This window comes from Schistocerca nitens, chromosome 7 (assembly GCF_023898315.1).
Source record: "Schistocerca nitens isolate TAMUIC-IGC-003100 chromosome 7, iqSchNite1.1, whole genome shotgun sequence".
Classification (NCBI taxonomy): domain Eukaryota; kingdom Metazoa; phylum Arthropoda; class Insecta; order Orthoptera; family Acrididae; genus Schistocerca; species Schistocerca nitens.
Window position 1 is genome coordinate 357,934,018 of NC_064620.1, and position 27,814 is coordinate 357,961,831.

Sequence of the window (27,814 nt, forward strand, 5' to 3'; positions counted from 1 at the left end):
TATGGTAATCTTATTAGGTGCAGACTGAAACTTGACTATAGACTGGTACAGACTAATGTAGACTGGTACAGACAGGTGCAGATAAATGCATACTTGTACAGACTAATGCAGACTAACTAATCGGAGGTCTGTATACCCGTTATAATACCTCGCGCGTTCATGTATCACTGCGCGAGTTTGATCCGCGAGGAGAAAAGGTTCTACCTTAGCAGCAATCTCATTGGCTGCGTGACATATTAATACGTGGATCGGCGGAAGCAGAATTTGGTCCGTCTCTAAGGCAGCGCCGTCTCGTAGTGCGGAGACGGACGAGTGCTGCGCCTGCGCTGTTGTGCGTGCTCTAGTGGGAAAGTTGTGTACTCGCTGACTACTCGGAACTATGTACACAACAATCTGTAATGAGGAAAAGCTCAGAATAATAAAAATAATTAACAAGGTAAGCAATACAGCATTAACACCACTAGCCACTGCACACTCTAATGAGAGGAGTCTGTACGTCTCCATGGCTGGATGTTTAGAGCAAGTGACTGCCGCAAAGGAGACTAGGGTTTAAACACCGGTACAGTTATAGATTCCCTTTGTAGGGATGACTGGGTCGGATGCACTCAGCCTCCTAAGCACATCTCAGAGTCTGCTGTAAGAGCTATAACAGTTCTGCTTCATAAAGCAGTATTAACGACTTCATTGCTGCCATCGATTGAAGCCTAATACTCGAGATGAAATATTGGCTGACAAGCAAGACAATTTTCTTTACGAACTGTAACGCCAAGGAGGTTAGGTTTTATGAAGCGAAAGTATATTTCACAACCTTTTCCGACAGAGCCAGATGTGGTGCCTCATAATTTGCACCGCCGTTTGCAGTCTTACGCCTCTGATCAGAAGCCGTCTGGGCGTTTATTGTGTGGGGCATAATAAAGGAGTGACTGGCCGGACATTAGGCGCGCCGTCGCTGCCAGTTAAGCGTGGCTGCCAGGCATTGTCCGACGCTTTTTCGGGAGCCAAACCACCTCCCCCCGCCCACCCCACCACGCCAGTCTCGACCCTCCTACCAGCCAGTGGGCCTCCATCATTCGGGACGCAGGCCGTCTGCCTCTTACCAGCCTCCAAATGTGCACCAGCATCGCAGAAGCTTCACTGGGGCGATGTCCACTACAGAACAGTGCAATGAATGTGATTCACACCCGCCTACGTATTTATTGCAGAAATTAAACGGCTGCATGCGTTCTAAGGTACATTGCTTTGTGTGTGTACTCGTCTACACAGCGTCATTCGTCTCTCAGTGTACATTACTTAACTACACTACTGGCCATTAAAATTGTTACACCAAGAAGAAATTCAGATGATAAACGGGTATTCATTGAACAAATATGTTATACTAGAACTGACATGTGATTACATTTTCACGCAATTTGGTTGCACAGATCCTGAGAAATCAGTACCCAGAACGGCCACCTCTGGCCGTAATAACGGCCTTGATACGCCTGGGCATTCAGTCAAACAGAGCTTGGATGGCGTGTACACGTACAGCTGCCCATGCAGCTTCAACACGATACCACAGTTCATCAAGAGTAGTGACTGGCGTATTGTGACGAGCCAGTTGCTCTGCTACCATTGACCAGACGTTTTCAGTTCGTGAGAGATCTGGAGAATTTGCTGGCCAGGGCAGCAGTCGAACATTTTCTGTATCCAGAAAGGCCCGTACAGGACCTGCAACATGCGGTCGTGCATTATCCCGCTGAAATGTAGGGTTTCGCAGGGATCGAATGAAGGGTAGTCTGATGACCTGGCGGGCCAGGGCAAAAGGCTCACATCCTGTGACACAAAGGAAGCACTTGTTAGAGCAGCAACATGTGATCATGCATTGTCTTGCTGAAAAATGGCGTCTGGTTTGTTGTACAGGAAGGGTACGATTTCGGATCGCAAGATGGCACGCACGTAGGTCACAATGTTCCCATTGGCCCGGACACCCACCAACAGTGATTTGTGGTTGTACCCAATAGCACACCACGTCACAAGGCCTTGAGTTGACGCTGTATGTCTTGTGCGAATGCGGTCACTGTGATGGCATTCCCCCCTGTCTACAGCGAACAAAAATGCGGCATCATTTTCAAACAAACAAAACCTGGATTCGTCCGAAAACACTGTCTGATGTCATTCCTGTCCCCAGTGTGGTTGTTCCATACTCCATTGCCGCCTAGCATACTTCTTCACATTCGTCAAAGGTAGACGGAGTAGTGGACGACGCGCACGTAACTCACGCCATAATAAACGGCGACGGACTGCCGCCCCTGATAGTGTAAGACGTGCTACAGTGTTCCGCTGTTGCGCCAGAGCCGAGGAGGACGCAGATCCGTCCTGCAATGGCATTCGGATGAGATGTCGACCTGCTGGGAGGCTGGTCTGTGTGGTTTCACCTGGCCAGTCTCGTCGCGTGCTACGGCCTTCCGTTACCCATTCAGCACGTACCCGTTGCATTACCGAAATCGTCCCACATGCGCAGCAGTTTTTCGGGTGGATGCATCACATTCTCTCATGCCAATAATGTGCCCTCTTTGAAACTGATTTTAGTGAGTCTGCGAAGGCATCCTGCACGTCTACTCCATTCACACTGATCCATTACCTTCGATTTATAGGGACCATGAGATCATCAGGTACATTTTACCGGTAGGTGGTATTGAGCCGCGATATCACTGTTGACCTTGACCAATCGGCTGACATGATTCAAATGTTAATCATTTCTGTTGAATATATTAATGTACATGTTCTGTGAATATGAACGTCCTATCTCTAGTCGTTCAACGTGTTCTGTTTTTTTTATGAACATGAGTGTAGTTACATTATACACTGCCATGCTGCTCACTACAATTCGCAGCCCTCTAGCGTCAGAAGCTTGCAGCTTACGTCAGCGATGCGGGAAAATCGACCGAGTAGTGTGCGTGACGTGTACCACCTCAACCGATATTGGGAACAGAATAAAAAATTCAGAGGCGTTACTTTTCAGCACGTTCTTGAATTACATTCTTCCCCTTTTCCAGTGAGCTACCTCCAACGTATCGGGGAGGCTACCTTCAGAGGTCCAGTATGGGCTGTTATTATTGTATGGAGCAAAACTTGGTAGATGCGTTAATGAGAACCCGACTTACGCTGAAAAAAATTAATTCCAATTTTGGTCACCAGGTGCAAATCCGGCAAGAAAGACGTATAGAAATGATTCGTATGTAACGGATTGGGGACGGGGCGTGGGCGGAAATGGTCGAACAAGTGAGAAAGGCAAGATTTTGATTTTAAAATTAACCGCAGCTTATACAATTTCTTCAATATGAGCACCGGAGACGTAGACGAGATGCTGTACAGCACCAGATAAGCACCTGGTGGCCAAAATTGGAACTAATTTTTTCCAGGATAAATCTTGTCTGCATTAACGCATTAGTATATCTACCAAGTTTCGCTGCTATACGATAGTTACAGCTCACACTGAACATCTGTGAATAGCTGTACTTTAATTGTAACCACCCGATACTTTTTTTTCGTTGACCGCTCCTCCACAAAACTGGAGTTGCTGCTCGTTCTTGCTTAATTTACATTATCCCTTTTTCCTCTATACTCTTGAATTTCTGGTTCAAATAAAATGTCTCTGAGCACTATAGAACTTAACATCTGAGGTTATCAGTCTCCTAGACTTAGAACTACTTAAACCTAACTAACCTACGGACATCACACACATCCATGCCCGAGACAGTATTCGAAGCTACGACCGTAGCGGTCGCTCGGTTCCAGACTGAAGCGCCTAGAAACGCTCGGTAACAGCGGCCGGCCTTGAATTTCTGGCCGCGAATTACCACTACCATCTTTATCCTTATCAGAACGTGAATGTACACATCGACAATGGGGTTAGTATTGAATCCCAGTATTTTTTATGTAAATATGATATAGTCCATTTCCGTCTCTCCTGGTCTCGTACGTAGGCATATAATTTTTCCTGTGAATTTTGAAGACTGTCTTCGCAAAAACCAGCTGGAGCCCTATAATTCATTCGCTCTCACAATTTGTTCGTCATTCGAGCTCTTAATCAGTCCCTTCATTTCCTCGTGTACCGTCTCAGTGTTAACATCAGCTACTTGAGGTAAGAGCATATAAATATTAAAATGATTGTTGGTGATGGCTTCGTTTCTGTCACGAGAAGAATAAATGTCACAGAGTTATAGGTTGTTCGATAACTGATATATTATAGTACCAGTGCACTTCCTAGCAAAAGAAGTGAAGCACACAGCAATGGAGAAGGAAACAAAACGATGATACGTGATGTCATTTCATTGACTGGAAAACAAAGAACTAGGTAGTATGACCCGCGTATCAGTGTGACATTGCTCCCCCTGTGGCCAGGATGCCTGCACTGAGTCGGTTGGGAAGGGTATCATAAAGCCTTGGTGTCCTCATCTGAGGCAAGCGGGACCACAACCGTTGTAACTGAGCCTTGGTATCACGAATACTGGCACCGGATCGTAGTTGGCGTCCAAGTTGGTGCAAAACGTGTTCTGTCGGGAATAGATATCGGGGTCTCGCTGGCTACAGGAGTACCTCGACATCACGCTAACAGTTCATACACATATGTGCTCTATGTGGACGTGCATTGTACTGTTGAAAAATGGCATACAATACTCCTACATGGGACCTAACACACGAGGACGCATAATACCCGTCACATACCGTCAGATTTCCCTCTGCCACGACCAGCCGTGACCTGAAATCATATCCAATGGCTCACCACACCATGACTCCAGAAGTAACACCGCTGTGTCTCTCCAAAACCTTACTAGAATGGAACCTCTCTATGTTTCGCCACGCTCTCTCCTCAACATATTTTATGTTCAACCAAGAATATTTTGAACAGATTGACAGCGTCGCCATGGGTAGCCCCTTGTCTCCCTTGGTGGTCAACCTTTTTATGGAGGGTTTTGAGGAGAGAGCACTTGAATCAGCAGCCCTCAAACCAATAGTTTTTTGGAGGTACGTGGATGATACTTTCGTAGTGTGGCCTCATGTAGAAGACAAATTAAGGGAATTTTTAGATCACCTCAACTCCATTCATGAGAACATTCGGTTTACCATGGAATTAGAGAAAATGGTTGCCTTCCTTTCTTGGATGTGCTAGTTAGAAGGAAGAGTCATGGCTCTCCGTGGCATTCAGTTTATCGGAAGCCCACACATACTGATTTGTATTTAAATTCGTCCAGCAGCCATTACCCATCGCAAACAATGAGTGTACTTAAAACACTTGTACACAGAGCTCATGTAGTGTCAGATGCAGATAATTTGCCTGAAGAGCTTGCCCACCTGAAGAGAGTTTTCAAAGAGAATGGATATTCTACCCTGCAAATTAGCAAGGTACTTGCAACTAAGCCAAAGAATCAGGGAGTGGAGAGAGCACGCCTACTAAATCTTTAGCTTTTCTTCCCTTTGTTAGCAATATTTCCTTCAAAATTGCAAGAATCCTCCACGGTTTCGAAGTGAAAATGATTTTCCGTCCACCATCGAAGATTTCCGACCTGCTGGGATCAGTAAAAGACGATCTACTATTGCGGAAGGTGGGAATTTATAAAATACCATGTCAGTGTGGCATGTCATATATAGGACAAACATTGCGAACAGTAGAAGAACGTTGCACTGAACATCAACGCTGTACTCGCGTTTTGCAACCTAACAAGTCTGCAATTGCTGAGCATTGCATTTTCACGTGACACTCAATGGAGTATGACAAGACAACAATTTTGGCCACAGCAACATCCTTTTGGGACTCCGTCATAAAAGAATCAGTGGAAATTCGCATGAAAGACAATCTCATGAACCGTGACAATGGCTACCAGCTAGATAATGCGTGGAACCCCGTCATCTCTAAGATCTGCTCCAGACGAAAACGGCAGAGTTCTCCTACGGCCGCGGCAATTGACAACGCCGAAGACAGCTGAGTTCTGCAGTTCCACCAGCGAGGGCGCTGCCAGTGGGCGGTGTGCATCGTCTCTCAATATGATTTTGACACATTCGCGGAATACTCGCTGCACGCTATATATTGCAGAACGAAGGGCGTCTTCGTGAGTCTTCGATGGGTCATCTGAGGATGACTGGCAGTTGTCCAGTCGAAATATCGTGGATGGAAGCTAACGACGACCGGCTGCACGCCCGAAATCTTTTTGAATACCTCTCCATAGTTTGCCGCCAGTCTCCCCGACGACGGTCTTACGGGGAAGAGGACTGAGGTTCGTCGCTACACGCGTTGCATTTGCATTCTTCAGCAGTCCATGCGTACGATGCCAATCCAAATGTAGCCTTTTGTGTTTTAGTATTAAAGGCAGCCTACGCATGGGACGACAATTCTCTAATATGGCTGCTGTTAGTCTCTGGCCAGTGGTACAGGATGAAGCAGAATGCACGCTTGTTTCCAGATGGCAGGCTCAGATTTGAAGCGGTTCGATGTGCTTGATGCAGACGTGGTTGACCGCAACCACGAGACGAATATGCCTGCCCTCACGTTCCCATACACGCCAAAATCGGAATGAGGAAGAGGAGGAGATTAGTGTTTAACGTCCCGTCGACAACGAGGTCATTAGAGACGGAGCGCAAACTCGGATTAGGGAAGAATGGTGAAGGAAATCGGCCGTGTCCTTTCATAGGACTCATCCCGGCATTTGCTTGAAGCAATTTAGGGAAATCACGGGAAACCCAAATCGGGATGGCCGGAGGCGGGTTTTAACTGTCGTCCTCCAGAATGTTGGTCCAGTGTGCTAAACTGATGGCTCTCGATCTTTCACCATAACTGAGTCCATCAACATGGGGTAGCAAATATGAGGTACCCAAGGAGATGGAAACGTGGATTCTACTATGCCAACACTGTTTGGTAGCTACAACAGGAAAACACAATTAATTAGCAGGAGTACAAAATAAAAAAGTATTTATTACTTAACTTTGTTGTAGTCTATGATTTGTTGCTTGACAATTACAGAAGACGCGACCAGACTAAGCGTCTTTAGAATGACATACACTACTGACCATGAAAATTGCTACGCCGAGAAGGAATTCAAATGATAAACGGGTATTCATTGGACAAATACACTCCTGGAAATGGAAAAAAGAACACATTGACACCGGTGTGTCAGACCCACCATACTTGCTCCGGACACTGCGAGAGGGCTGTACATGCAATGATCACACGCACGGCACAGCGGACACACCAGGAACCGCGGTGTTGGCCGTCGAATGGCGCTAGCTGCGCAGCATTTGTGCACCGCCGCCGTCAGTGTCAGCCAGTTTGCCGTGGCATACGGAGCTCCATCGCAGTCTTTAACACTGGTAGCATACCGCGACAGCGTGGACGTGAACCGTATGTGCAGTTGACGGACTTTGAGCGAGGGCGTATAGTGGGCATGCGGGAGGCCGGGTGGACGTACCGCCGAATTGCTCAACACGTGGGGCGTGAGGTCTCCACAGTACATCGATGTTATCGCCAGTGGTCGGCGGAAGGTGCACGTGCCCGTCGACCTGGGACCGGACCGCAGCGACGCACGGATGCACGCCAAGACCGTAGGATCCTACGCAGTGCCGTAGGGGACCGCACCGCCACTTCCCAGCAAATTAGGGACACTGTTGCTCCTGGGGTATCGGCGAGGACCATTCGCAACCGTCTCCATGAAGCTGGGCTACGGTCCCGCACACCGTTAGGCCGTCTTCCGCTCACGCCCCAACATCGTGCAGCCCGCCTCCAGTGGTGTCGCGACAGGCGTGAATGGAGGGACGAATGGAGACGTGTCGTCTTCAGCGATGAGAGTCGCTTCTGCCTTGGTGCCAATGATGGTCGTATGCGTGTTTGGCGCCGTGCAGGTGAGCGCCACAATCAGGACTGCATACGACCGAGGCACACAGGGCCAACACCCGGCATCATGGTGTGGGGAGCGATCTCCTACACTGGCCGTACACCACTGGTGATCGTCGAGGGGACACTGAATAGTGCACGATACATCCAAACCGTCATCGAACCCATCGTTCTACCATTCCTAGACCGGCAAGGGAACTTGCTGTTCCAACAGGACAATGCACGTCCGCATGTATCCCGTGCCACCCAACGTGCTCTAGAAGGTGTAAGTCAACTACCCTGGCCAGCAAGATCTCCGGATCTGTCCCCCATTGAGCATGTTTGGGACTGGATGAAGCGTCGTCTCACGCGGTCTGCACGTCCAGCACGAACGCTGGTCCAACTGAGGCGCCAGGTGGAAATGGCATGGCAAGCCGTTCCACAGGACTACATCCAGCATCTCTACGATCGTCTCCATGGGAGAATAGCAGCCTGCATTGCTGCGAAAGGTGGATATACACTGTACTAGTGCCGACATTGTGCATGCTCTGTTGCCTGTGTCTATGTGCCTGTGGTTCTGTCAGTGTGATCATGTGATGTATCTGACCCCAGGAATGTGTCAATAAAGTTTCCCCTTCCTGGGACAATGAATTCACGGTGTTCTTATTTCAATTTCCAGGAGTGTATATTATACTAGAACTGACAGGTGACACATTTTCACGTAATTTGCGTGCATAGATCTTGAGAAATCAGTATCCAGAACAACCACCTCTGGCCGTAATAACGGCCTTGATACGCCTGGGCATTGAGTCAAACAGAGCTTGGATGGCGTGCACAGGTACAGCTGCCCATGCAGCTTCAGCACGATACCACACTTCATCACAGTATTGTGACGAGCCAGTTGCTCGGCCATCATTCACCAGACTTTTCAATTGGTGAGAGATCTGGAGAATGTGCTGGCCAGGGCAGCAGTCGAACATTTTCTGTATCCAGAAAGGCCCGTACAGGACCTGCAACATGCGGTCGTGCATTATCCTGCTGAAATGTAGGATTTAGCAGGGATCGAATGAAGGGTAGAGCCACGGGTCGTAACACATCTGAAATGTAACGTCCACTGTTCAAAGTGCCGTCAGTGCGAACAAGAGGTGGCCCAGACGTGTACCCATTGGCACCCCATACCATCACGCCGTGTGATACGCCAGTATGGCGATGACGAATACACGCTTCCAATGTGCGTTCACCGCGATGACGCCAAACACGGATGCGACCATCGTGACGTTGAAAACAGAACCTGGATTCATCCGAAAAAATGACGTTTTGCCATTCGTGCACCCAGGTTCGTCGTTGAGTACACCATCGCAGGCGCTCCTGTGTGTCATGCAGCGTCAAGAGTAACCGCAGCCATGGGATACACTTCCGCTGGAGGCCAAGGTTTTCGAGTTATTCAAGAAAAACGCATCTGAAGGTCACTTTTGTACATTTTACTAGAATAATTCGACAATTACGGCTTCTAGCGAAAACACACCCCACAGCAAATTTTAAGTACATTAAATCCTCTTCTCCTTCTTCAGTTTGGACCTTCCTACATCTCTACTTCCTCTGGGCTGGTACACTCATTATTTGTAGTGATGGTTTTTATCTATTTACTCCTACATATATAGCCGATAGTCAGCAATTTACAAACAATATAAGTACACGTTTAAATTCCATATGACATCAATTTACAAACAGTATAGGTACATGATTAAATTCCATATAACATCCAAAATTCCACCGTTTGAACTGCTGTATCATTGGCGATAACCAGATCGTCCATCGGGCATGGCGCTGTTACGTTTCTACAGTTGAGCAGGTGTTGATGATCTTGCTGTTCGTCACATTCGATTAGTTCATCTCCTGGAGAGAAACCCCATTTCTTCAAATTGACTTTTCATCGGGATACACCAGTTCTCAGCCTGTTGAGGACCTTCCATGTTTTATCTGGGAGGTGACGTCCTTTAGCAAGCTCTTCTTTAGGGTTGTTCCAGTACCTCTCTGATGGTGAGTTACGCCAAAGCTGTATTCGACAATTTGCAGGTGACGTTAAAAGTGGTTCTGTCGAACTGAGGAAACTCTTTCTTGATCTTAATCTTGGATGTTGGTATTCACATCCGAACAAGGGGTGTCTTGGATCTGTCTCCTGTTTCCTAAGTAATGTTTTATTTTGATCAGTCTTTCCATTAATGTAATAAAAAATGGTTCAAATGGCTCTGAGCACTATGGGACTCAACATCTGTGGTCATAAGTCCCCTAGAACTTAGAACTACTTAAACCTAACTAACCTAAGGACGTCACACACATCCATGCCCGAGGCAGGATTCGAACCTGCGACCGTAGCAGTCGCGCGGTTCCGGACTGAAGCGCCTAGAACCGCTCGGCCACCGCGGTCGGCTCTTCCATAACACCTCTCACTTTCTTAAGGGGGAACGACAGAGTGACCGTCGAAAAAATTCGACATTTTTTTATTACGGAATTAGAATATATATACATTGAAGAAGTATTCCCCAAAATATTATGCGCGAACTCCAAAAAGTTACGATTCTGCAAGCGTTTTAAACGGAGCGTGCACGGCAGGCCTCGGCCGTTACAGAACCAGTTGCTATGTTTTCGATGCCATCACCCCTCTTTATACCGATTTGAGTAAACCTGATTTGATGGTGCATTATTTGGACGCTTTTACTCAAAGCGTGTACGAAAGTTTCAATAGTCTCATTCGAGATACGCTCCAAAAATAACATTGCTTCGAATTTGGCTGCATGTTTGTTCAATGTAGGCCATACTGCGTTAATGCACGTGTCAAACGCCCTTCAAATCAAAATTGGCGATGAAATGCGCCGATTCTGTGAAGATAGAGACGCCAGCGGGTATGCGCTCAGCGACGAAAAGGGCTTTGAGGACCAAAAATGAGTGCTTATCAGATCAAAGTAGTAGAAAGCGGCCATCCACTAGCCGGGGAGATAGCTATTATGGACCAGGTATCGATGATATTCTCTGTTCCAAGCTTTTTCCCTTGTTTTATACATGTGCAAATGTAAACGCGTTTTTCTCAATACCATGTGTTTCGGCATGGTTGTCGTCGCCCACGGTACAATTTTCATCCGATTTTAATGCTTTTGGTCTCCCTTGAAGCAAACCGAATTCTCTTCAGTTCAACGTCGATTTTTTTATGTTGATATTTAGTAATTTTTTTGCGGCCAAAAAAGAGGGGTCCAAGAAATGCCCTTTTCTTCAGATATCTATAATTTTGCAAAAACTGAAATATATGCTTTATTCACTGCAGCAAACCCCATTTGTCTACTACATTCCAGTATGGAGAAAAAATCCTGAATTTGATCAATATTTTCGTCCATCACCCTGTCGTTCTTTCTTTCTTTCTTTTGCTACTGCCTTTATCCCGCATTGTGCGCAGGGTCGGCAGGGTTAAGTACGGATTTGGCATGGTTAAGTTTTAAGGGGTGGCTGGATGCCCTTCTTGCCGCCATTTCTTACCACCTCAGGACGGAATTAGTGTACCCCAGCTGTCTGCGTCTAGTGTAAATCGTGAAATAGTGTGAATGTGTTTCAAATGTCTAGCGGTCGTCTAACTGAGGCGAGACGTGGGGACCAGCCCGGTATTCACCTAGTAGGTTGTGGAAAACCGCCAAAAAACCACACCCAGGCTGGCTGGCACACCGGCCATCGTCGTTAATCCGCCAGGTGGATTCGATCCGAGGCCAGCGCGCCTACCCGAGTCCAGGAAGCAGCGCGTTAGCGCTCTCGGCTACCCTGGCGGGTGTCCATCTTAAGAAATCTGATTTTACCTATGCAGCACTCGCAACGTGACCAGAGGATTTTATACACACTGGTTCTCTTGACAGTTCACAGCCTCAGATGAAAAGCACATTAAATGTCCTAGAAAAAACGTTCTGTCGTTCTTTCCCATAGGATTACTGTTTGCATTTGGTGAGCGAGAGAATATGAAAATCTTGCGCGTGGTACTTGAAGGCGTTGTGGGTTGCATAAAACGCAGCGGTATGTCCTGCTACGCATGATGACAACACTAAACATAAACAATTCTAATGCCCTCTGGTGGTTGTTCTACATGTCACAGAGAATTGCAGCTCTCACCATTTACATACCATCCGATGTCGCGTGCGAGTCAAAATTTACGTTTTCGTCCCACCACGTCCTCTGGGTGCTTCACTTTTCTTGTCAGGCAGTGTTTTTCATTTTTCAGCCGAATACCAGCGAGGTAATAGTGGAGGAAAAGGGAATTCTTGAGAGAGGATTTTCAGCTTTTGCCTTACTACGAAGTGAATCCTCTTAAAACCCTTGGTCGGAACCAGAAGATTGGACGTACTTTTATTTTTAGGTTAACATGTCACAAAGAGAAATATTATATGTAGGCCTACTATATGTCTGAGCGTTTGCGTAAGTGAGTGAAGTCGATGATCTGACCGAAATGTGCAGCCAACTGCTACCTGAATGTGCTAGTTATTATTTGAAGCGTAACTGATTATCCAATTAATGTGTGGTTTGACGTGAGCATACCCAGCTGGTGGACAGGAAAGGTGAGAAGGTGAGGGGTTGGGTGGCAGATTTCCCCTACCCCTGCAAAAAATTATATTCACAAACCAATCTGCTTCATGCCCTGCCGCAATGATATATCAGCTCTGTATGAGAAAGAAGAAGGTTGGAATGTATAATGGGTACCGGCTAGTAGCAAGTGTACCATTTGGCGTGAAATCTCAAAATTATATTTGCATTCACGACGCGCGTTCATGTGTACTAGATTTCTGTTTCTTTTGGTTAGCGGACAGCTGTTACATATCTCAGTGTGGTATGCTCACCAAAGCTTTAATTTTGGTTTCTTGAGCTGGGACGACAGATGTCAGCAGCGGGTCTTGTTTATAGAATGGAGACAGCTGCCGACACATGGTGGAAGTAAAAGTCTCGTTAGAGAGACAGCGGAACGCTTCTGGTGGTGAAGAAGGCGCCCATTCATTGTGGAATATAACGACCGGGCTGCTCGCCTTGCGAACAGCCAAACCGCCGCCCTTCAAGAAGACGCCGTAGCTCTGACGTCGGCGCTGTCTGGCAGGCGGATGCTCTGACGTCGAAGAAAAAGTAGGGGAAAGGGGGGGGGGGGAGGAGGACTGCGATAACAGCAGGCCAGCACAGCTGCTCCCCTTACACAATAACAGCGCGCGTCCCAAAGGCATTCCAGCACAACCTCGTACAAAAAGCGACCTTTGTCTCTCCTGAAGTATTCTAGACAGTGCAGGACAATCCAGGTTATTAAATAAATTGTCCTTTTGTTCATTCGCATCTGTAATCTCCAAATCGTTGTAAAACACGTACCATATATTAAGGTGCCGGGTGGTTACAATTAAAGCGCGGTTACTCGGGGACGTCCAGTGTGGGCTGCAATTATCGAATGGCAACGAAACATACACTATGTGATCAAAAATATCCGGACACCCCCAAAAACAAACGTTTTTCATATTAGGTGCATTGTGTTGCCACCTACTGCCAGGTACTCCATATCAGCGACATCAGTAGTCATTAGGCATCGTGAGAGAGCAGAATGGGTTGCTCCGTGGAACTCACGGGCTTCGAACTTGGTCAGGTGACTAGGTGTCACTTGTGTCATACGTCTGTACGCGAGATTTCCACACTCCTAGACATCCCTAGTTCAACTGTTTCCGATGTGACAGTGAAATGGAAACGTGAAGGGACACGTACAACACAGAAGTGTACAGGCCGACCTCGTCTGTTGACTGACAGAGACCGCCGGCAGTTGAAGAGGGTCGTAATGTGTAATAGGCAGACATCTATCCAGACCATCACACAGGAATTCTAAAATGCTTAAAGGTCCACTGCAAGTACTGTGACAGTTAGGCGGGAGGTGAGAAAACTTGGATTTAATGATCGAGCGGCTGCTCATAAGCCACACATCACGCCGGTTAATGCCAAACGACGCCTCGCTTGGTGTAAGGAGCATAAAAAATGGCTCTGAGCACTATGGGACTCAACTGCTGAGGTCATTAGTCCCCTAGAACTTAGAACTACTTAAACCTAACTAACCTAAGGACATCACAAACATCCATGCCCGAGGCAGGATTCGAACCTGCGACCGTAGCGGTCTTGCGGTTCCAGACTGCAGCGCCTTTAACCGCACGGCCACTTCGGCCGGCGTAAGGAGCATAAACACTGGACGATTGAACAGGGGAAAAACGTTGTGTGGCGTAACGAATCACGGTACACAATGTGGCGATTCGAAGACAGGGTGTGGGTATGGCAAATGACCGGTGAACGTCATTTGCCAGCGTGTGTAGTGCCATCAGTAAATTTCGGAGGCGGTGGTGTTATGGTGTGATCGTGTTTTTCATGGAGGGGGCTGGCACTCCTTGTTGTTTTGCGTGGCACTATCACAGCATAGGGCTACATTGATGTTTTAAGCACCTTATTGTTTCCCACTGTTGGAGAGCAATTCGGCGATGGCCATTGCATCTCTCAACACGATCGAGCAGCTGTTCATAATGCACAGCCTGTTGCGGAGTAGTAATGGACTTTCTTGCACAGAGTCCTGACCTGAATCCTACAGAAAACCTTTGGGATGTTTTGGAACGCCGACTTCGTGCCATACCTCATCGACCGACATCGGTACCTCTCCTCAGTGCAGCTCTCCGTGAAAAATAGGCTGCCACTCCCCAAGAAAGCTTCCAGCGCCTTATTGAACGTATGCCTGCGAGAGTGGAGGCTGTCATCAAGGCTAAGGGCGGGCCAACATCAAATTGAATCCAAGCGTTACCGATGGAGGGCACCACGAACTTGTAAGTCATTATCAGCCCGGTTTTCGGATACTTTTGATCACATAGTGTAGTAGGTACGCTAATGCGTTACCGATTTATTCTGTAAGAAATTAGTTTCAGCCACCATGTACAAATCTGACTCTGTGCAACATCTCGTCCATATCATCGTGTGTAAGTGGCATTTAATAATAAAATCAGCTGCCTTTCTCACTTGTATGACCTTTTCTGACCATGTTCCGTTCCTGATCCATTACATACGGAAATATTTGTATACGTCTTTATTGTATTCATAGCAGCACATTTGTCATAAATACAACTAGCCTGCTTTCTGTTAAAACCGACTGAGAGTAATAAAACAAAACAGCACATTGTTATGTAAACAAATTTTTCAGAATAAAGTTCAGTCCTCAGTTGTAAGTACATTTTTATTTCGCTTTATCGGTTTCGGCAAATTAATTTGTCAGCTTCAGTAGCTTAGTAGTTCTTTTACCAGGTATCAGTACAATGATATGTCCTAAAATGTACATATTATTGCAGCTGACAAAGGAATTTTATTCTGTAATATATAGTAAAGTTGCTGAAAATTACAGTCATGAATGAAATAATATACAAATTTTGTTTAAAATCATATACACACACCAAAAAAAGTATTGCATCACCCCGGATCCCAAACCTCTGAAGATAGACCTTGATAGTGGATATTGTATATTGACTGTTCAGAGATGTCACTAAACCTGCTCAAAGATCTAAACAACCATGCATGAGCAGCGCCTATTAGACGGAGATCTCTTTCGAACAGCACGTTGCGAGGCATCCCAGATTTTTCGAAGTGCAGGATGGATGTACTGGCTGTCTGATAAGTCACTCTCTATTTTTAAACAGTTATAATTTCTTTATTTATAAACCAATTTTCTTAGAACTAGTTTTGTTAGAAATAGCACTCCTTGAGGTTGTGATTAATATAATTTTAAATTTCCACGTAAGCTCCAGCATCCTCTACGCATTTTTTTTAAACGAACTGGTTCGTACCATGTTGCTGCCTGCAACATGTTAGGTGGAATATTGACTAACACATCAGATATTACTGCTTTCAATTCATCCTCGTTGCATGCTTTTCTCTTGTAAACCTCCTACTTAGTTCACCCGCAGAGAAAAACCCCGCTAGGCATTAAATCAGGGCCGAAGGTAGGCCATTCATATGCAGCACGTCTGCCACTCCAACTACCTGGAAAATGATCATGCAGCCATTCGCGGACATCATCTGCAAAATGTGCAAGTGCTCCGTTCTGCATGAAGCGAAGGTGTGGGTTGTTCCATTGTGAAATTACTGGTCATACACGATCTTGCAGTATTTCCAGATGTCTTGCGCCATTCATTGTGTTCCGCAGAAAGAAAGGACCAGCAACTTCTGATGACGTGATACCGCAACATACTCTCATCTTCCGATGCACCTGTGGTTTTTCAACTCATTCGTGTGGGTTTTCGGCTGCCCAGTAATTGTAATTCTGCCTGTTTACAGATCCTCCAATGTGGAAAATTGGCTCATCAGTCCACAGAATCTTCTCAAAAAGTTCAGGCCAGTCATCATTCCAAACGAAGAAAATTTCTCCAAATTCCATTCTTCTGTCACTGTCATCAGGAAACAATCGTTGCATACAATGTGGCTTCCATGGCGTAAAAGTGAGTTCTTTCTTAAGAATCGTTGCAAGTGGGTAACGTGAAAGACCACTTTCACGTGATACTTGACGCAGTGATTTTTAGGGCTCCTCGTGAAAATTTCACAAACTCTGTCAACATTCTCTGGTGTCCTCGAAGTTGATGGTGTTCCTGATCTTCTTGCATCGGCGACACACTCTGTTGTTAGTAACTTGTAATAAGAGTTTTAACTGTTTTTGCATCCAGCGTTGCATGGATCCCTCTTTCAGCCGTCTCCCACCGTTGTACCCGCACTATAGATCAAATGTTCAAATGTGTGTGAAATCTTATGGGACTTAACTGCTAAGATCATCAGTCCCTAAGCATACACACTACGTAACCTAAATCATCCTAAGGACAAACACACACACCCATGCCCGAGGGAGGACTCGAACCTCCGCCGGGATCAGCCACACAGTCCATGACTGCAGCGCCTTAGCACTACAGATCCCCAGCCCCCATAGCGAGCTGCTATTTTGGCCCTTTCTTCCACAGTCAACATAGGTCGCAATTCTCAACTGAAACAAAAGAAAAAATTATGTTACACGCAACCTCAAGGAATACTGTTTCTGACAGAAGTAGTTCTAAGACGATTGGTCCAAAATAAAAATTATAACTGTTTAAAATTATCAAACATCCTGTATTCTACGAACTGCTCGAAGCGCATGCACGAGTTCTGGAAAATAGAAGAAATGACGGTTGCGGTATAAAAGAAGAAATGTACAGTGTCTCGTTTCGGCCATTATTTTTTTCGATTTTCCGTTCAATTCGAATGCCTTTATAATTTAAGTATAAAATTCATCAAATGAGTGCTAATTAAGAGGGTACATTTAATGCGCGTCTTCCTATTTCTAATTCCGCAGCTCGTGGTCTCGCGGTAGCGTTCTCGCTTCCCGAGCACGGGGTCCCGGGGTCAATTACAGGCGGGGTCAGGGATTTTCACCTGCTTCGAGATTACTGGGTGCTGTTGTGTCGCCTTCATCATCATCATTCATCCCCATTACGGTCGGAGGAAGGCAATGGCTACCATCTCCACTAGGAGCTTGCCTAGTACGGCGGTACGGGTCTCCCGCATCGTTCCCCTACGCTCTGTCAAGGAGTATGGGACTTCATCATCATCATCATCTTGTTTCTAAATATATACTGCGCACAAAAATCCAGTTTTCATTGCAAACAAAAACTGTTAATTACCGGTCTTTTATAAAAGATTGTTAACCAAGACTGTACAATTTAGAAAACCAAAAATTGTTTTTTCTTTCTATCTTCTTATGTTTTATGCCTTATGCAAATGCTCCTAGAACATGCAGCTTTCTTTAAAATAATTGAATCCACCTGGAATCAACCCAAACTCCACACGCAATGAGTAATCACCGGACCACACAGCCATTCTGGCTCTCGACAAAATTATAGAATATTAAACTTGGTCGGAAACCTCAGAAGATGGTTTTCTCGATAATTTTTGAGGCTTGCATCGAACTGCTTTGGGAGAGGTACAATTGAGTTTTGAAGTTCATGTACTATGAATATAAAAAATTACAAAAAAAACGATTGTCATGTTTCCCTTGTTAGAGAAAAACTGGCGATTTGGTCACATGTGTAGGCACATTTTAATTCTTCTGGTGTTCAGTTTAATTCATAAATTAACAAACTCTCTGGGTTCATCTTACGTACAGGGTACGGTCTATGATACCTTCACTCAGCCTCACTATATCGAAACGCGCCGGCATCTTAATACTGTATGCTTATTAGGCCCTGGTCATCTTGTGAAAACCAGGCTTGAGCCACGGTCAAATTTAACCACGGTCAGCTGTCGTGTTTCACTTTGATTGAGGTCGGTGCACCAGAATTTTGCCTTGAACAGGGTTAAATATCAACTTTACCACGGTTAACTTTTAATCTAGGTTGCTGTATTCAGCCGTGAAAGTGCAGGTCTCCAATTGGGTACTGTTGACTGTAGCGTAGACGAGCACATTGAGTGCACAGGACGTAACTCTGACGTTCTTCTTTACGGTACGATAGCAAGCACAGCTGGGGTTCCATTTCACCCCGCACAGACATTCCTGAGGATATAGCGGCAGGAAGCTCGACGCAGCTTCTCGACGTTCCTGCCCTGCACATAGCTGTGAATCGCGGGCGGCGCCGCCCCGCCGCCCACTCCTCTGGCCGGCCTCCAAGCGACGCCACCGCCAGGGACACGTGCTGTATTCCGCCCCCTCCCACTCCCGCGGCTGGCGCACACGTTTCACGGCCCGGCTCAGCCCGGCCCGACTCGATACGTAACCGCCACATTTTTGGGCCGTTGCCAGCAGACACTTAGGTTTCTCCACACGCGTGACCTCACATTACTCCACTAACGTCAGTCACGGCTCCTCAACCAAACTGGATGACCCCCGCCTGTAGAATGGGTCCTTCACTCTGTAGAGGCTTGTCAGCGTTTGTCAAACTTCCTGACAGATTAAAACTGTGCACTGACGCGGGAAGCATCTGGAACTCTGACCCTTGCCCGGCGCAGACAATACCTTAACCGCATTGGTGTTCCTTTCTTCCTAGGCTTGCCATTCCATCACTGGGAAGCTTCTGTACAGTTTCGAAAGTACGAGAAACGTTCAACGAGTAATGCAACACATATTTTTCTGTAAGCAGGTTGGTTGTATTCAGGATTCCCAAACACCAAATTATTCCCCACTCGTTTGGCTACAAAACCAAATTTTCAACATAATCTGTGTTCTGCGCGATGGCCTTACGCCATCCTACTGGGAGGGCCTGTATGCCCAGATGGTACCACTCCGATGGTCGACGTCGGAGCCAATGTCTTGCTGCATCGATAACCTTCCCATCATCCAAAGAAGAGCGGCGCGTTTCGTCACAGGGTTTTTTGGTAAGCGTTACGGAGATGTTTAGCAAACTCAAGTGGCAGACTCTGCAAAAGAGGCGCTCTGCATCGCGGTGTAGCTTCCTGTCCAGGTTTCGAGAGGGTGCGTTTCTCGATGAGGTATCGAATATATTGCTTCCCCCTACGTATACCTCCCGAGAAGATCAGGAATGTAAAATTAGAGAGATTCGAGCGTGCACGGAGGGTTTCCGGCAGTCGTTCTTCCCGCGAACCATACGCGACTGGAACAGGAAAGGGAGGTAATGACAGTGGAACGTAAAGTACCCTCCGCCACACACCGTTGGGTGGCTTGCGGAGTATAAATGTAGATGTAGATGTAGATGTACTGCTTCCCGCGGAGTGCATCCGCCATTGAGCCAAACAGATGGAGACTGGAAGGTGCGAGATCTGGGCTGTAGGGTGGATGAGGATGAACAGTCCAAGGAAGTCTTACGAGCTCCTCTCAGGCTCACAGACTTGTGTCATTCCTTGCATTAGTGTAGAGAAGTTCGCTTGCATTTTTTGTAGACAAACATGCTGAAGTCGTTGCTTCTGTTACGCGAGGGTAGAACAGTACACTTCAAGAGTTGATCGTTGCACTATGAGGGAGGACACGAAACAAAATAACCCCTTCAGAGACCTAGAACGCCGTCGCCATGACTTTACCAGCTGAGGTAGCGGCTTTGATCTCTTCAGATGAAGCGAGACTTCATGGATTGTCTGTTTTTTTTTTTTTTTTTTTCATTTCGAAGAGATGAACCCATGTTTCATCGCCTGTGACATTGTTCGACAAAAAACGATCCGCCTCGTAACGTGCGAGCTATTCCGCACAGTCCATCCTTCGTTGCTCTTATGGTCTTCTCTTAGGCAGCGAGGGACCCAGCGGGTACACACCTTTGAGTTTACCAAGTGGTGGACAAATGACCTCCAGTCGAGAAGCGAGGTATTTGATTGTGCTACGTCGATTCCCTCGAATGAGACTGTCCGCACGTTCCAGGAATCAAAGCTGTGTGCGGCCGGTTGGCACCCGGTTTGCGAGACTTTGTACGACTCACCGTGCTTTTTTTCGCTACCTGGTTTCTATAGACTTCCTGCAAGCAGCCATGAATATCTGCGATGCTCTGGTTTTCCACCAAAAGTATCTCAATGACAGCTCTCTGCCTGGAATGCACCTCCGTTACAAACGCAATTTTGAAGGCTACGCATAGCGTCGTCAGCTATCGGAACTTCATGAAACTATAGGAGGTAAAATAAATGTCGTGCGACTAGGGCCTCCCATCGGGTAGACCGTTCGCCGGGTGCAAGTCCTTCGACTTGACGCCACTTCGGCGACTTGCGCGTCGATGGGGATGTAATGATGACGATTAGTACAACACCCAGTCCCTGATTGGAGAAAATCTCCGACCCAGCCGGGAATCGAACCCGGTCCCTTAGGATTGACATTCTGACGCGCTAACCACTCAGCTACTGGAGGCGGACAGTATAGGACCTGAAGCGGGAATATTCTTCGATATCTCACAGCAAATTCCGCATTTTTTTCAACCGAAAATGGCTGAGAAAAAATGTGGTACGTTACTTATTGAGTAACTGGTAGAATTGGAGCTGTGAAGACTGCACATAAGTGCTGTCTGGGTAGCTGATTCGGCAAGAGCATTGGCTGGGATAAGGAAGCATTCGGATCTAGGTCCCATACAGGTGCACAGTTATAACGTTACAGGAAGATGGATTACCCATATTCAACAGTTCATTGAGAAACACAAGTGTTGTCCAGAAAGTAATTTCCGATCGGTCGCTAAATGGAAACCATAGTGAAAATCAGAAACATTTTATTTGCAAGAGTTAGCTGCACTTTCCAGATACTTCTCTACACAGTCGCCGCTCCGCCTTAGACATTTGTCGTAGCGTTATACCAAATTTCCAACGCCATCGTCATAGAAGGCAGACGCCTGTGCTTTCCGATAATTCTCTACGCTGGTCTATAGCGCGTAGCCAGCGCCCAAGTGTTGTCTTCGTATCCAGCGTTTCGTGTGAACAGAGATGATACTCAGGACGAGCCAATTAGGGCTGTGTCGTGGGTGATCGAACACTTCCCATCGAAATGACTGGAGGAACGTTTTCACTGCCCCTGCAGAGTGCGGTTGAGAATTGTCATGAAGAAGGAGGTGCGTGGCAGTTGTGTTAGGTGGGCTGCATTCATTAAGGCGAAGCCTCTCAGTGGGCCCTCCTACTTGGCGGGAGACATCGTTATTCTAGGCACCTTTACTCGCTCACAGTGAACTCACAACTGAAAAGAGTGTCTTGATGCGAACGACGGTCATACTAGAGACACTACCCAACACATCTGTGCAAAGATTCATCCGGTTTTCACTGTGGTGTCCATTTCGCGACCGATCGGAGATTACTTTCTGGACAACCATCGTATGATACATAAAATGAACAGTTCACGTCAGGTTCTTTTTTAATATATTGGGCAGACACTTCTGAATAATTTCCTACAACGACTGAAATTACGAAAGTTATTGTAAGATCGGCCACACAGACATCCTTACCAACAAAAAATACACTACTGGCCATTAAAATTGCTACACCAAGAAGATATGCAGATGATAAACGGGTATTCATTGGACAAATATATTATACTAGAACTGACATGTGATTACATTTTCACACAATTTGGGTGCATAGATCCTGAGAAATCAGTACCCAGAACAACCACCTCTGGCCGTAATAACGGCCTTGATACGCCTGGGCATTGAGTCAAACAGAGCTTGGATGGCATGTACAGGTACAGCTGCCCATGCAGCTTCAACACGATACCACAGTTCATCAAGAGTAGTGACTGGCGTATTGTGATGAGCCAGTTGCTCGGCCACCATTGCCAGACATTTTCAGTTAGTGAGAGATCTGGAGAATGTGCTGGCCAGGGCAGCAGTCGAACATTTTCTGCATCCAGAAAGGCCGTACAGGACTTGCGACATGCGGTCGTGCATTATGCTGCTGCAATGTAGGGTTTCGCAGAGATCGAATGAAGGGTAGAGCCACGGGTCTTAACAAACCTGAAATGTAACGTCCACTGTTCAAAGTGCCGTCAATGCGAACAAGAGGTGACCGAGACGTGTAACCAGTGGCACCCCATACCACCACGCCGGGTGATACGCCAGTATGGCGACGACGAATACACACTTCCAATGTGCGTTCACCGCGATGTCACCAAACACGGATGCGACCATCATGATGCTGTAAACGGAACATGGATTCATCAGAAAAAATGACGTTTTGCCATTCGTGCACCCAGGTTCGTCGTTGAGTACACCAACGCAGGTGCTGTGATGCAGCGTCAAGGGTAACCGCAGCCATGGTCTCCGAGCTGATAGTCCAAGCTGCTGCAAACGTCGTCGAACTGTTCGTGCAGATGGTTGTTTTCTTGCAATTGTCCCCATCTGTTGACTCAGGGATCGAGACGTGGCTGCACGATCCGTTACAGCCATGCGGATAAGATGCCTGTCATCTCTACTGCTACTGATACGAGGCCGTTGGGATCCAGCACGGCGTTCCGTATTACCCTCCTGAACCCACCGATTCCATATTCTGCTAACAGTCATTGGATCTCGACCAACGCGAGGAGCAGTATCACGATACGATACATCGCAATCGCGATAGGCTACAATCCGACATCAAAGGCGGAAATGTGATGGTACGCATTTCTCCTCCTTACACGAGGCATCACAACAACGTTTCACCAGGCAAAGCCGGTCAACTGCTGTTTGTGTATGAGAAATCGATTGGAAACTTTCCTCACGTCAGCACGTTGTAGGTGTCGCCACCGGCGCCAACCTTGTGTGAATGTTCCGAAAAGCTAATCATTTGCATATCACAGCATCTTCTTCCTGTCGGTTAAATTTCACGTCTGCAGCGCGTTATCTTCGTGGTGTAGCAATTTTAATAGCCAGCAGTGTACTTTCCTCACATTTGAAATCGCTTTCAAATATATATCATACAAGTTGTACTCGGGCACGCATTACTGTGGCGCAGTCTGTTTAGATGGAAAAGACGTAAAAGAGAAAGCACACGTTTCTAATGTCTATGGGAACTTGATAACGACCTAATCTCCTGCCGCCGTTCATCTTCTCCTTCCCCTGTCCCTGTCCTTCATCCTCTCTCTGTCCACCTTCTCCTACCCCCTCTCTGTGTCCATCTCCTGGTTTCCGCTTTCTATGTCTATTTCCTTCGACCCCTCTGTCCGTCTCCTCTCTCTCCACACTCTGACTTCGAGACTTGCTTTATTGTTATTGAAAATTCAGATTTTGTAGTAGTATTCCAATCATAAGCTGATAAGCCAGAAATGCAACTTTCCTGTATTGTGTGAATACCGTCTCTGAGGAAGAAAAAAACAGCAGATTGTTGTGTATACAATTTATGCTTAAAATATGTACAATGAGAAAGAATATACGTGGAAGAAACAATTTGGATAATGGTTTAAACACCCCGCTATGGTAGTTAAAACTTCCTGTGAGGATGGGAACAAAATCGTACATTTTCACAGTATAGCATTTTCTTTCTCACAGTCTAACAGAAAACCTGTACAGACTTGATTTAAAACATATGTATAATGTTTGTCGGGCTGGATGTTTAATAGACTATCGTTTAAAATTTGAAGTACATCGGTCAAGAATTTTTCTAGATTTCTGTTAACAACATGTTACTGTATCATATCTATATCTATAGAAAAGAATGTTCTTTTATATATTACATGTACGTCTTAAAAATAGCTACATAAAAACACTCTTGTGTTCGAATGCAACATTGTGCCGAAATTTCAAGTCAATCGACAGATTACTTCTCGAGTTTTGCGAGCAGAAACCTATGCACACTGAGCTTTTATGTACAAGGTGGTCAGAAACAGTCTGAAACGCCTTTAAAGGTGTTGCAGGGTAGTTTGTCATGAGAAACAATTATTTAGAAAAAAATTCATACGCTGCACTGTTTCAGGGTGATTTAGCTTTATAGTTAGCCAATCACATCGTTGCACGCGCAAATTCAAATGGCCCCTTCAGATACAACTAGTATTTCTTACAGTATAGAAGGTAGCGCACGAGACTGTTCAGCCTTTGGCTCGGGTTCAATCATTACTACCATCTACCGTCTCTGGCGGTCACTTTAATTTGCTAGCGCAACGACCTGATTGGCTAACTTCAATACTAATTAACTCGAAATATCCAATTTTTTTAACAATTATTTCTCAGCTCAGCCTACACTACAACACCCTTACAAGCTTTTCAGACTGTTTCTGGCCACCCTATGTAAAGAAGATTGTAGCCCATAGATATTTTTAAGGTTCTTGTGTTGTGAACACTGTGCCTGTACAGCTAAAGATAAGCTATTAGAACTGTTGATGATACGGCTTGCTTGTTTGTGCAGGTGTCTACTTCACCAAATACTGCCGCGACATGTGCGTGCAGTTGGGGATCGGTGGCTGGGTGAAGAACACCAAAAACGGAACCATCGTCGGCAAAATACAGGGTCCGCGAATTGCCGTGGAACACATGTGAGTAGCAAGGCGCTGTACATGTACCCTCCCACGTTGCAGTTACAGCTTCATTTGACTGACTTTCTGAATTCGGTTTTGTGTAGGTGGTTGCACTTTGAGGCTAACAGTGCTCCTTATAGAACGCTAAGCTCCGTTTTTTCTACTTTAGTGATTGTTTCAAATAGCTCTGAGCACTATGCGACTTAACTTCTGAGGGCATCAGTCGCCTAGAACTTAGAACTAATTAAACCTAACTAACCTAAGGACATCACACACATCCATGGCCGAGGCAGGATTCGAACCTGCGACCGTAGCGGTCGCTCGGCTCCAGACTGTAGCGCCGAGAACCGCACGGCCACTCCGGCCGGCTTTAGTGATTGGAATGCAATGTCCACCCTTCATTGTTAAATGTATTTTGTGTTCCTGTGCGATGAAATGCTGTATCTAGTGCCATTTCCATTTAGGAGGTTCATTATTTTTGTGACGGTAAATCGAAAGAGGTTTGTGAGGTCTATGTATTTAAGTCATCGCCTCTTCGTGGTCGTCTAGGCGCTCAGTCCGGAACCGCGCGACCGCTACGGTCGCAGGTTCGAATCCTGCCTCGGGCATGGATGTGTGTGATGTCCTTAGGTTAGTTAGGTTTACGTAGTTCTAAGTTCTATGGGACTGATGACCACAGATGTTTAGTCCCATAGTGCTCAGAGCCATTTGAACCATTTCTTCGTGGTCGTGGTGGTCTAGCTCGTAGAGCATTCGACTCCGGCCTGGATGTGTCGGATTCAGTCCCAGTGAGGGGCGGGGTTCTCCCTCGTTCCAGTTCCTCGATGACGGTTTATCATCTACTGAGCCTGCTATCAGATGAGTACTGGGGATCTGTTCAGGGGGGGGGGGGGGCGTAAGGCGACCAGGTCGATGGTCCCGCTATCTTCACCTTCCTCGTGCCGTGGAAGAGAGACACCGTACTCCTCTTACAGCCAGGCCAATATTCCTGCCACAAGATTAATTTTACTTAACTACTTCTTTCCGTTGACAGGCTGGTATTTTCCTATTTGCCATAACTCTCACGGGGATATGCTTGATAAGAAATAATAAGAAACATGTAAATAAGAACAAAGATTTATTACGACCATAGTAGAGAGATTTAATATACGAGGGTCACTTCCAAAGCAAAGGCACACAATTTTTTTTTAATCCATATTTTATTCTACATGTTTGAAAGTTTTACAGTGTGTAGATACATCCTTTAGGAACAATGTTTTCATTTCTCCACATAATTTCCATCCCTCTCAACTGCCTTACGCCATCTTGGAACCAGTGCCTGTATACCCGCACGGTAAAATTCTGGACCAACCGGTCGGAGCCACTATTTGGCAGCGTGCACAAGGAAGTCATCATCTTCAAACCTTATTCCACGAAGAGAGTCTTTCAGTTTCCCAAAGAGATGATAGTCACATGGAGCCAGGTCAGGACTGCAAGGCGGGTGCTTCAGTGTTGTCCATCCGAGTTTTGTGATCGCTTCCATGGTTTTTTGACTGACATGTGGCCGTGCATTGTCGTGCAACAGCAAAATATCCTGCTTTTGCCAATGTGGTCGAACACGACTCAGTCGAGCTTGAAGTTTCTTCAGTGTCGTCACATATGCATCAGAATTTATGGTGGTTCCACTTGGCATGATGTTCACAAGCAAGAGCCCTTCGGAATCGAAAAACACCGTGGCCATAACTTTTCCAGCAGAAGGTGTGGTTTTGAATTTATTTTTCTTGGGTGAATTTACATGATGCCACTCCATTGATTGCTTCTTTGTCTCAGGTGAAAAATGATGGAGCCATGTTTCATCACCTGTCACAATTCTTCCAAGAAATTCATCTCCACCATTCTCGTACTGTTCGCTGCATACCGTTTTTCTTGTTTCTTTGTGAGCCACTGTTAACATCCTGGGAACTCACCTGGCACAAACATTTTTTAATGCCAACACTTTCAGTATTTTGCAAACACTTCCTTCCGTTATCCCGACTTAGCGTGACAATTCGTTCACTTTGATGTGTCTGTCAGCAGTCACCAATTCCTTAACTCTCAGCACACCGTCTGGAGTGTGCAGTACGAGGCCTGCCGCTACGAGGACAATCCTCAATATTTCCGTGCCCGCTTTCATCACGTAACCTGCTTGCCCACCGACTAACTGTACTGCGATCGACAGCAGCATCTCCATACACCTTTTTCAACCTCTTGTGGATGTTTCCCATAGTCTCGTTTTCACAGCACAGGTATTCTATGGCAGCACGTTGCTTCTGACGAACGTCAAGTGTAGCAGCCATATTGAAGACATGCTGTGACGGCACCACTCACGGGAACAGGTTGAACTAAGTTTGAAAACAAGCGGGAAGGATGTATCTACACACTGTAAAACTTTCAAACATGCAGAATGAAAACTGTGTTTTTACAAAAATAGCGTGCATATCTTTTGGAATGACCCTCGTAAAAGGAAAACTCTTCTCAATAAAAAATAATACAACTTCTCAGACGCCAACAGGTATACGCCCGGAACATAAAGTGAATGAATGTTGTGGGACATGAAGACTATGCCACTGATAATCCCTTACGACGAGAGTTGGCAGACAAGTACGTCTCGGGTTATCGCTGGAAAGTCGTAGGTCCCCCTGCGGTGGCTTCCGACCGGGCTCTGACTGATGGACTGCTAAAAGCCAGGGCATGAATTGGCCTAGAGCTCCTCTGGAGCGAACTGCCGGCACGTTGACGCTGACGCTAGAATGACGAGCCTGTCCTTGGCTCGTGGTGGTGCAGTCTAGACAAGATTTGTCGTTCCTGCGGTTCCTGTAAGAGAGAGAAATATATATTACCACTCTTGTCGATAGGTTTATCTGGTTTAACCTGAAAAAGAGGAAGACACATTCTGTTGAGGGATTAGTAAAACTTAATCCCTCAGCAGGTCAGGCCAACGCGTGGTTGGCCTGTGATGAGGTTGTTGGCCCAGTCCACGGATGAGCCGGTTGCGGGAGCGTCCCGTCTTCTCGTAGAACTTCCTG

General features: G+C 46.3%; 1 protein-coding gene across 1 annotated transcript in view; it reads left to right on the plus strand.

The window, feature by feature from the left end:
• LOC126194862 (acylphosphatase-2) overlaps positions 1-27,814 on the plus strand; it is a 177,140-nt gene that overhangs the window by 32,651 nt on the left and 116,675 nt on the right. The window contains exon 2 of the mRNA XM_049933207.1: positions 24,662-24,788. Within this exon, the coding sequence (XP_049789164.1) occupies positions 24,662-24,788 (127 nt within the window). The remainder of the gene's footprint in view (positions 1-24,661; positions 24,789-27,814) is intronic.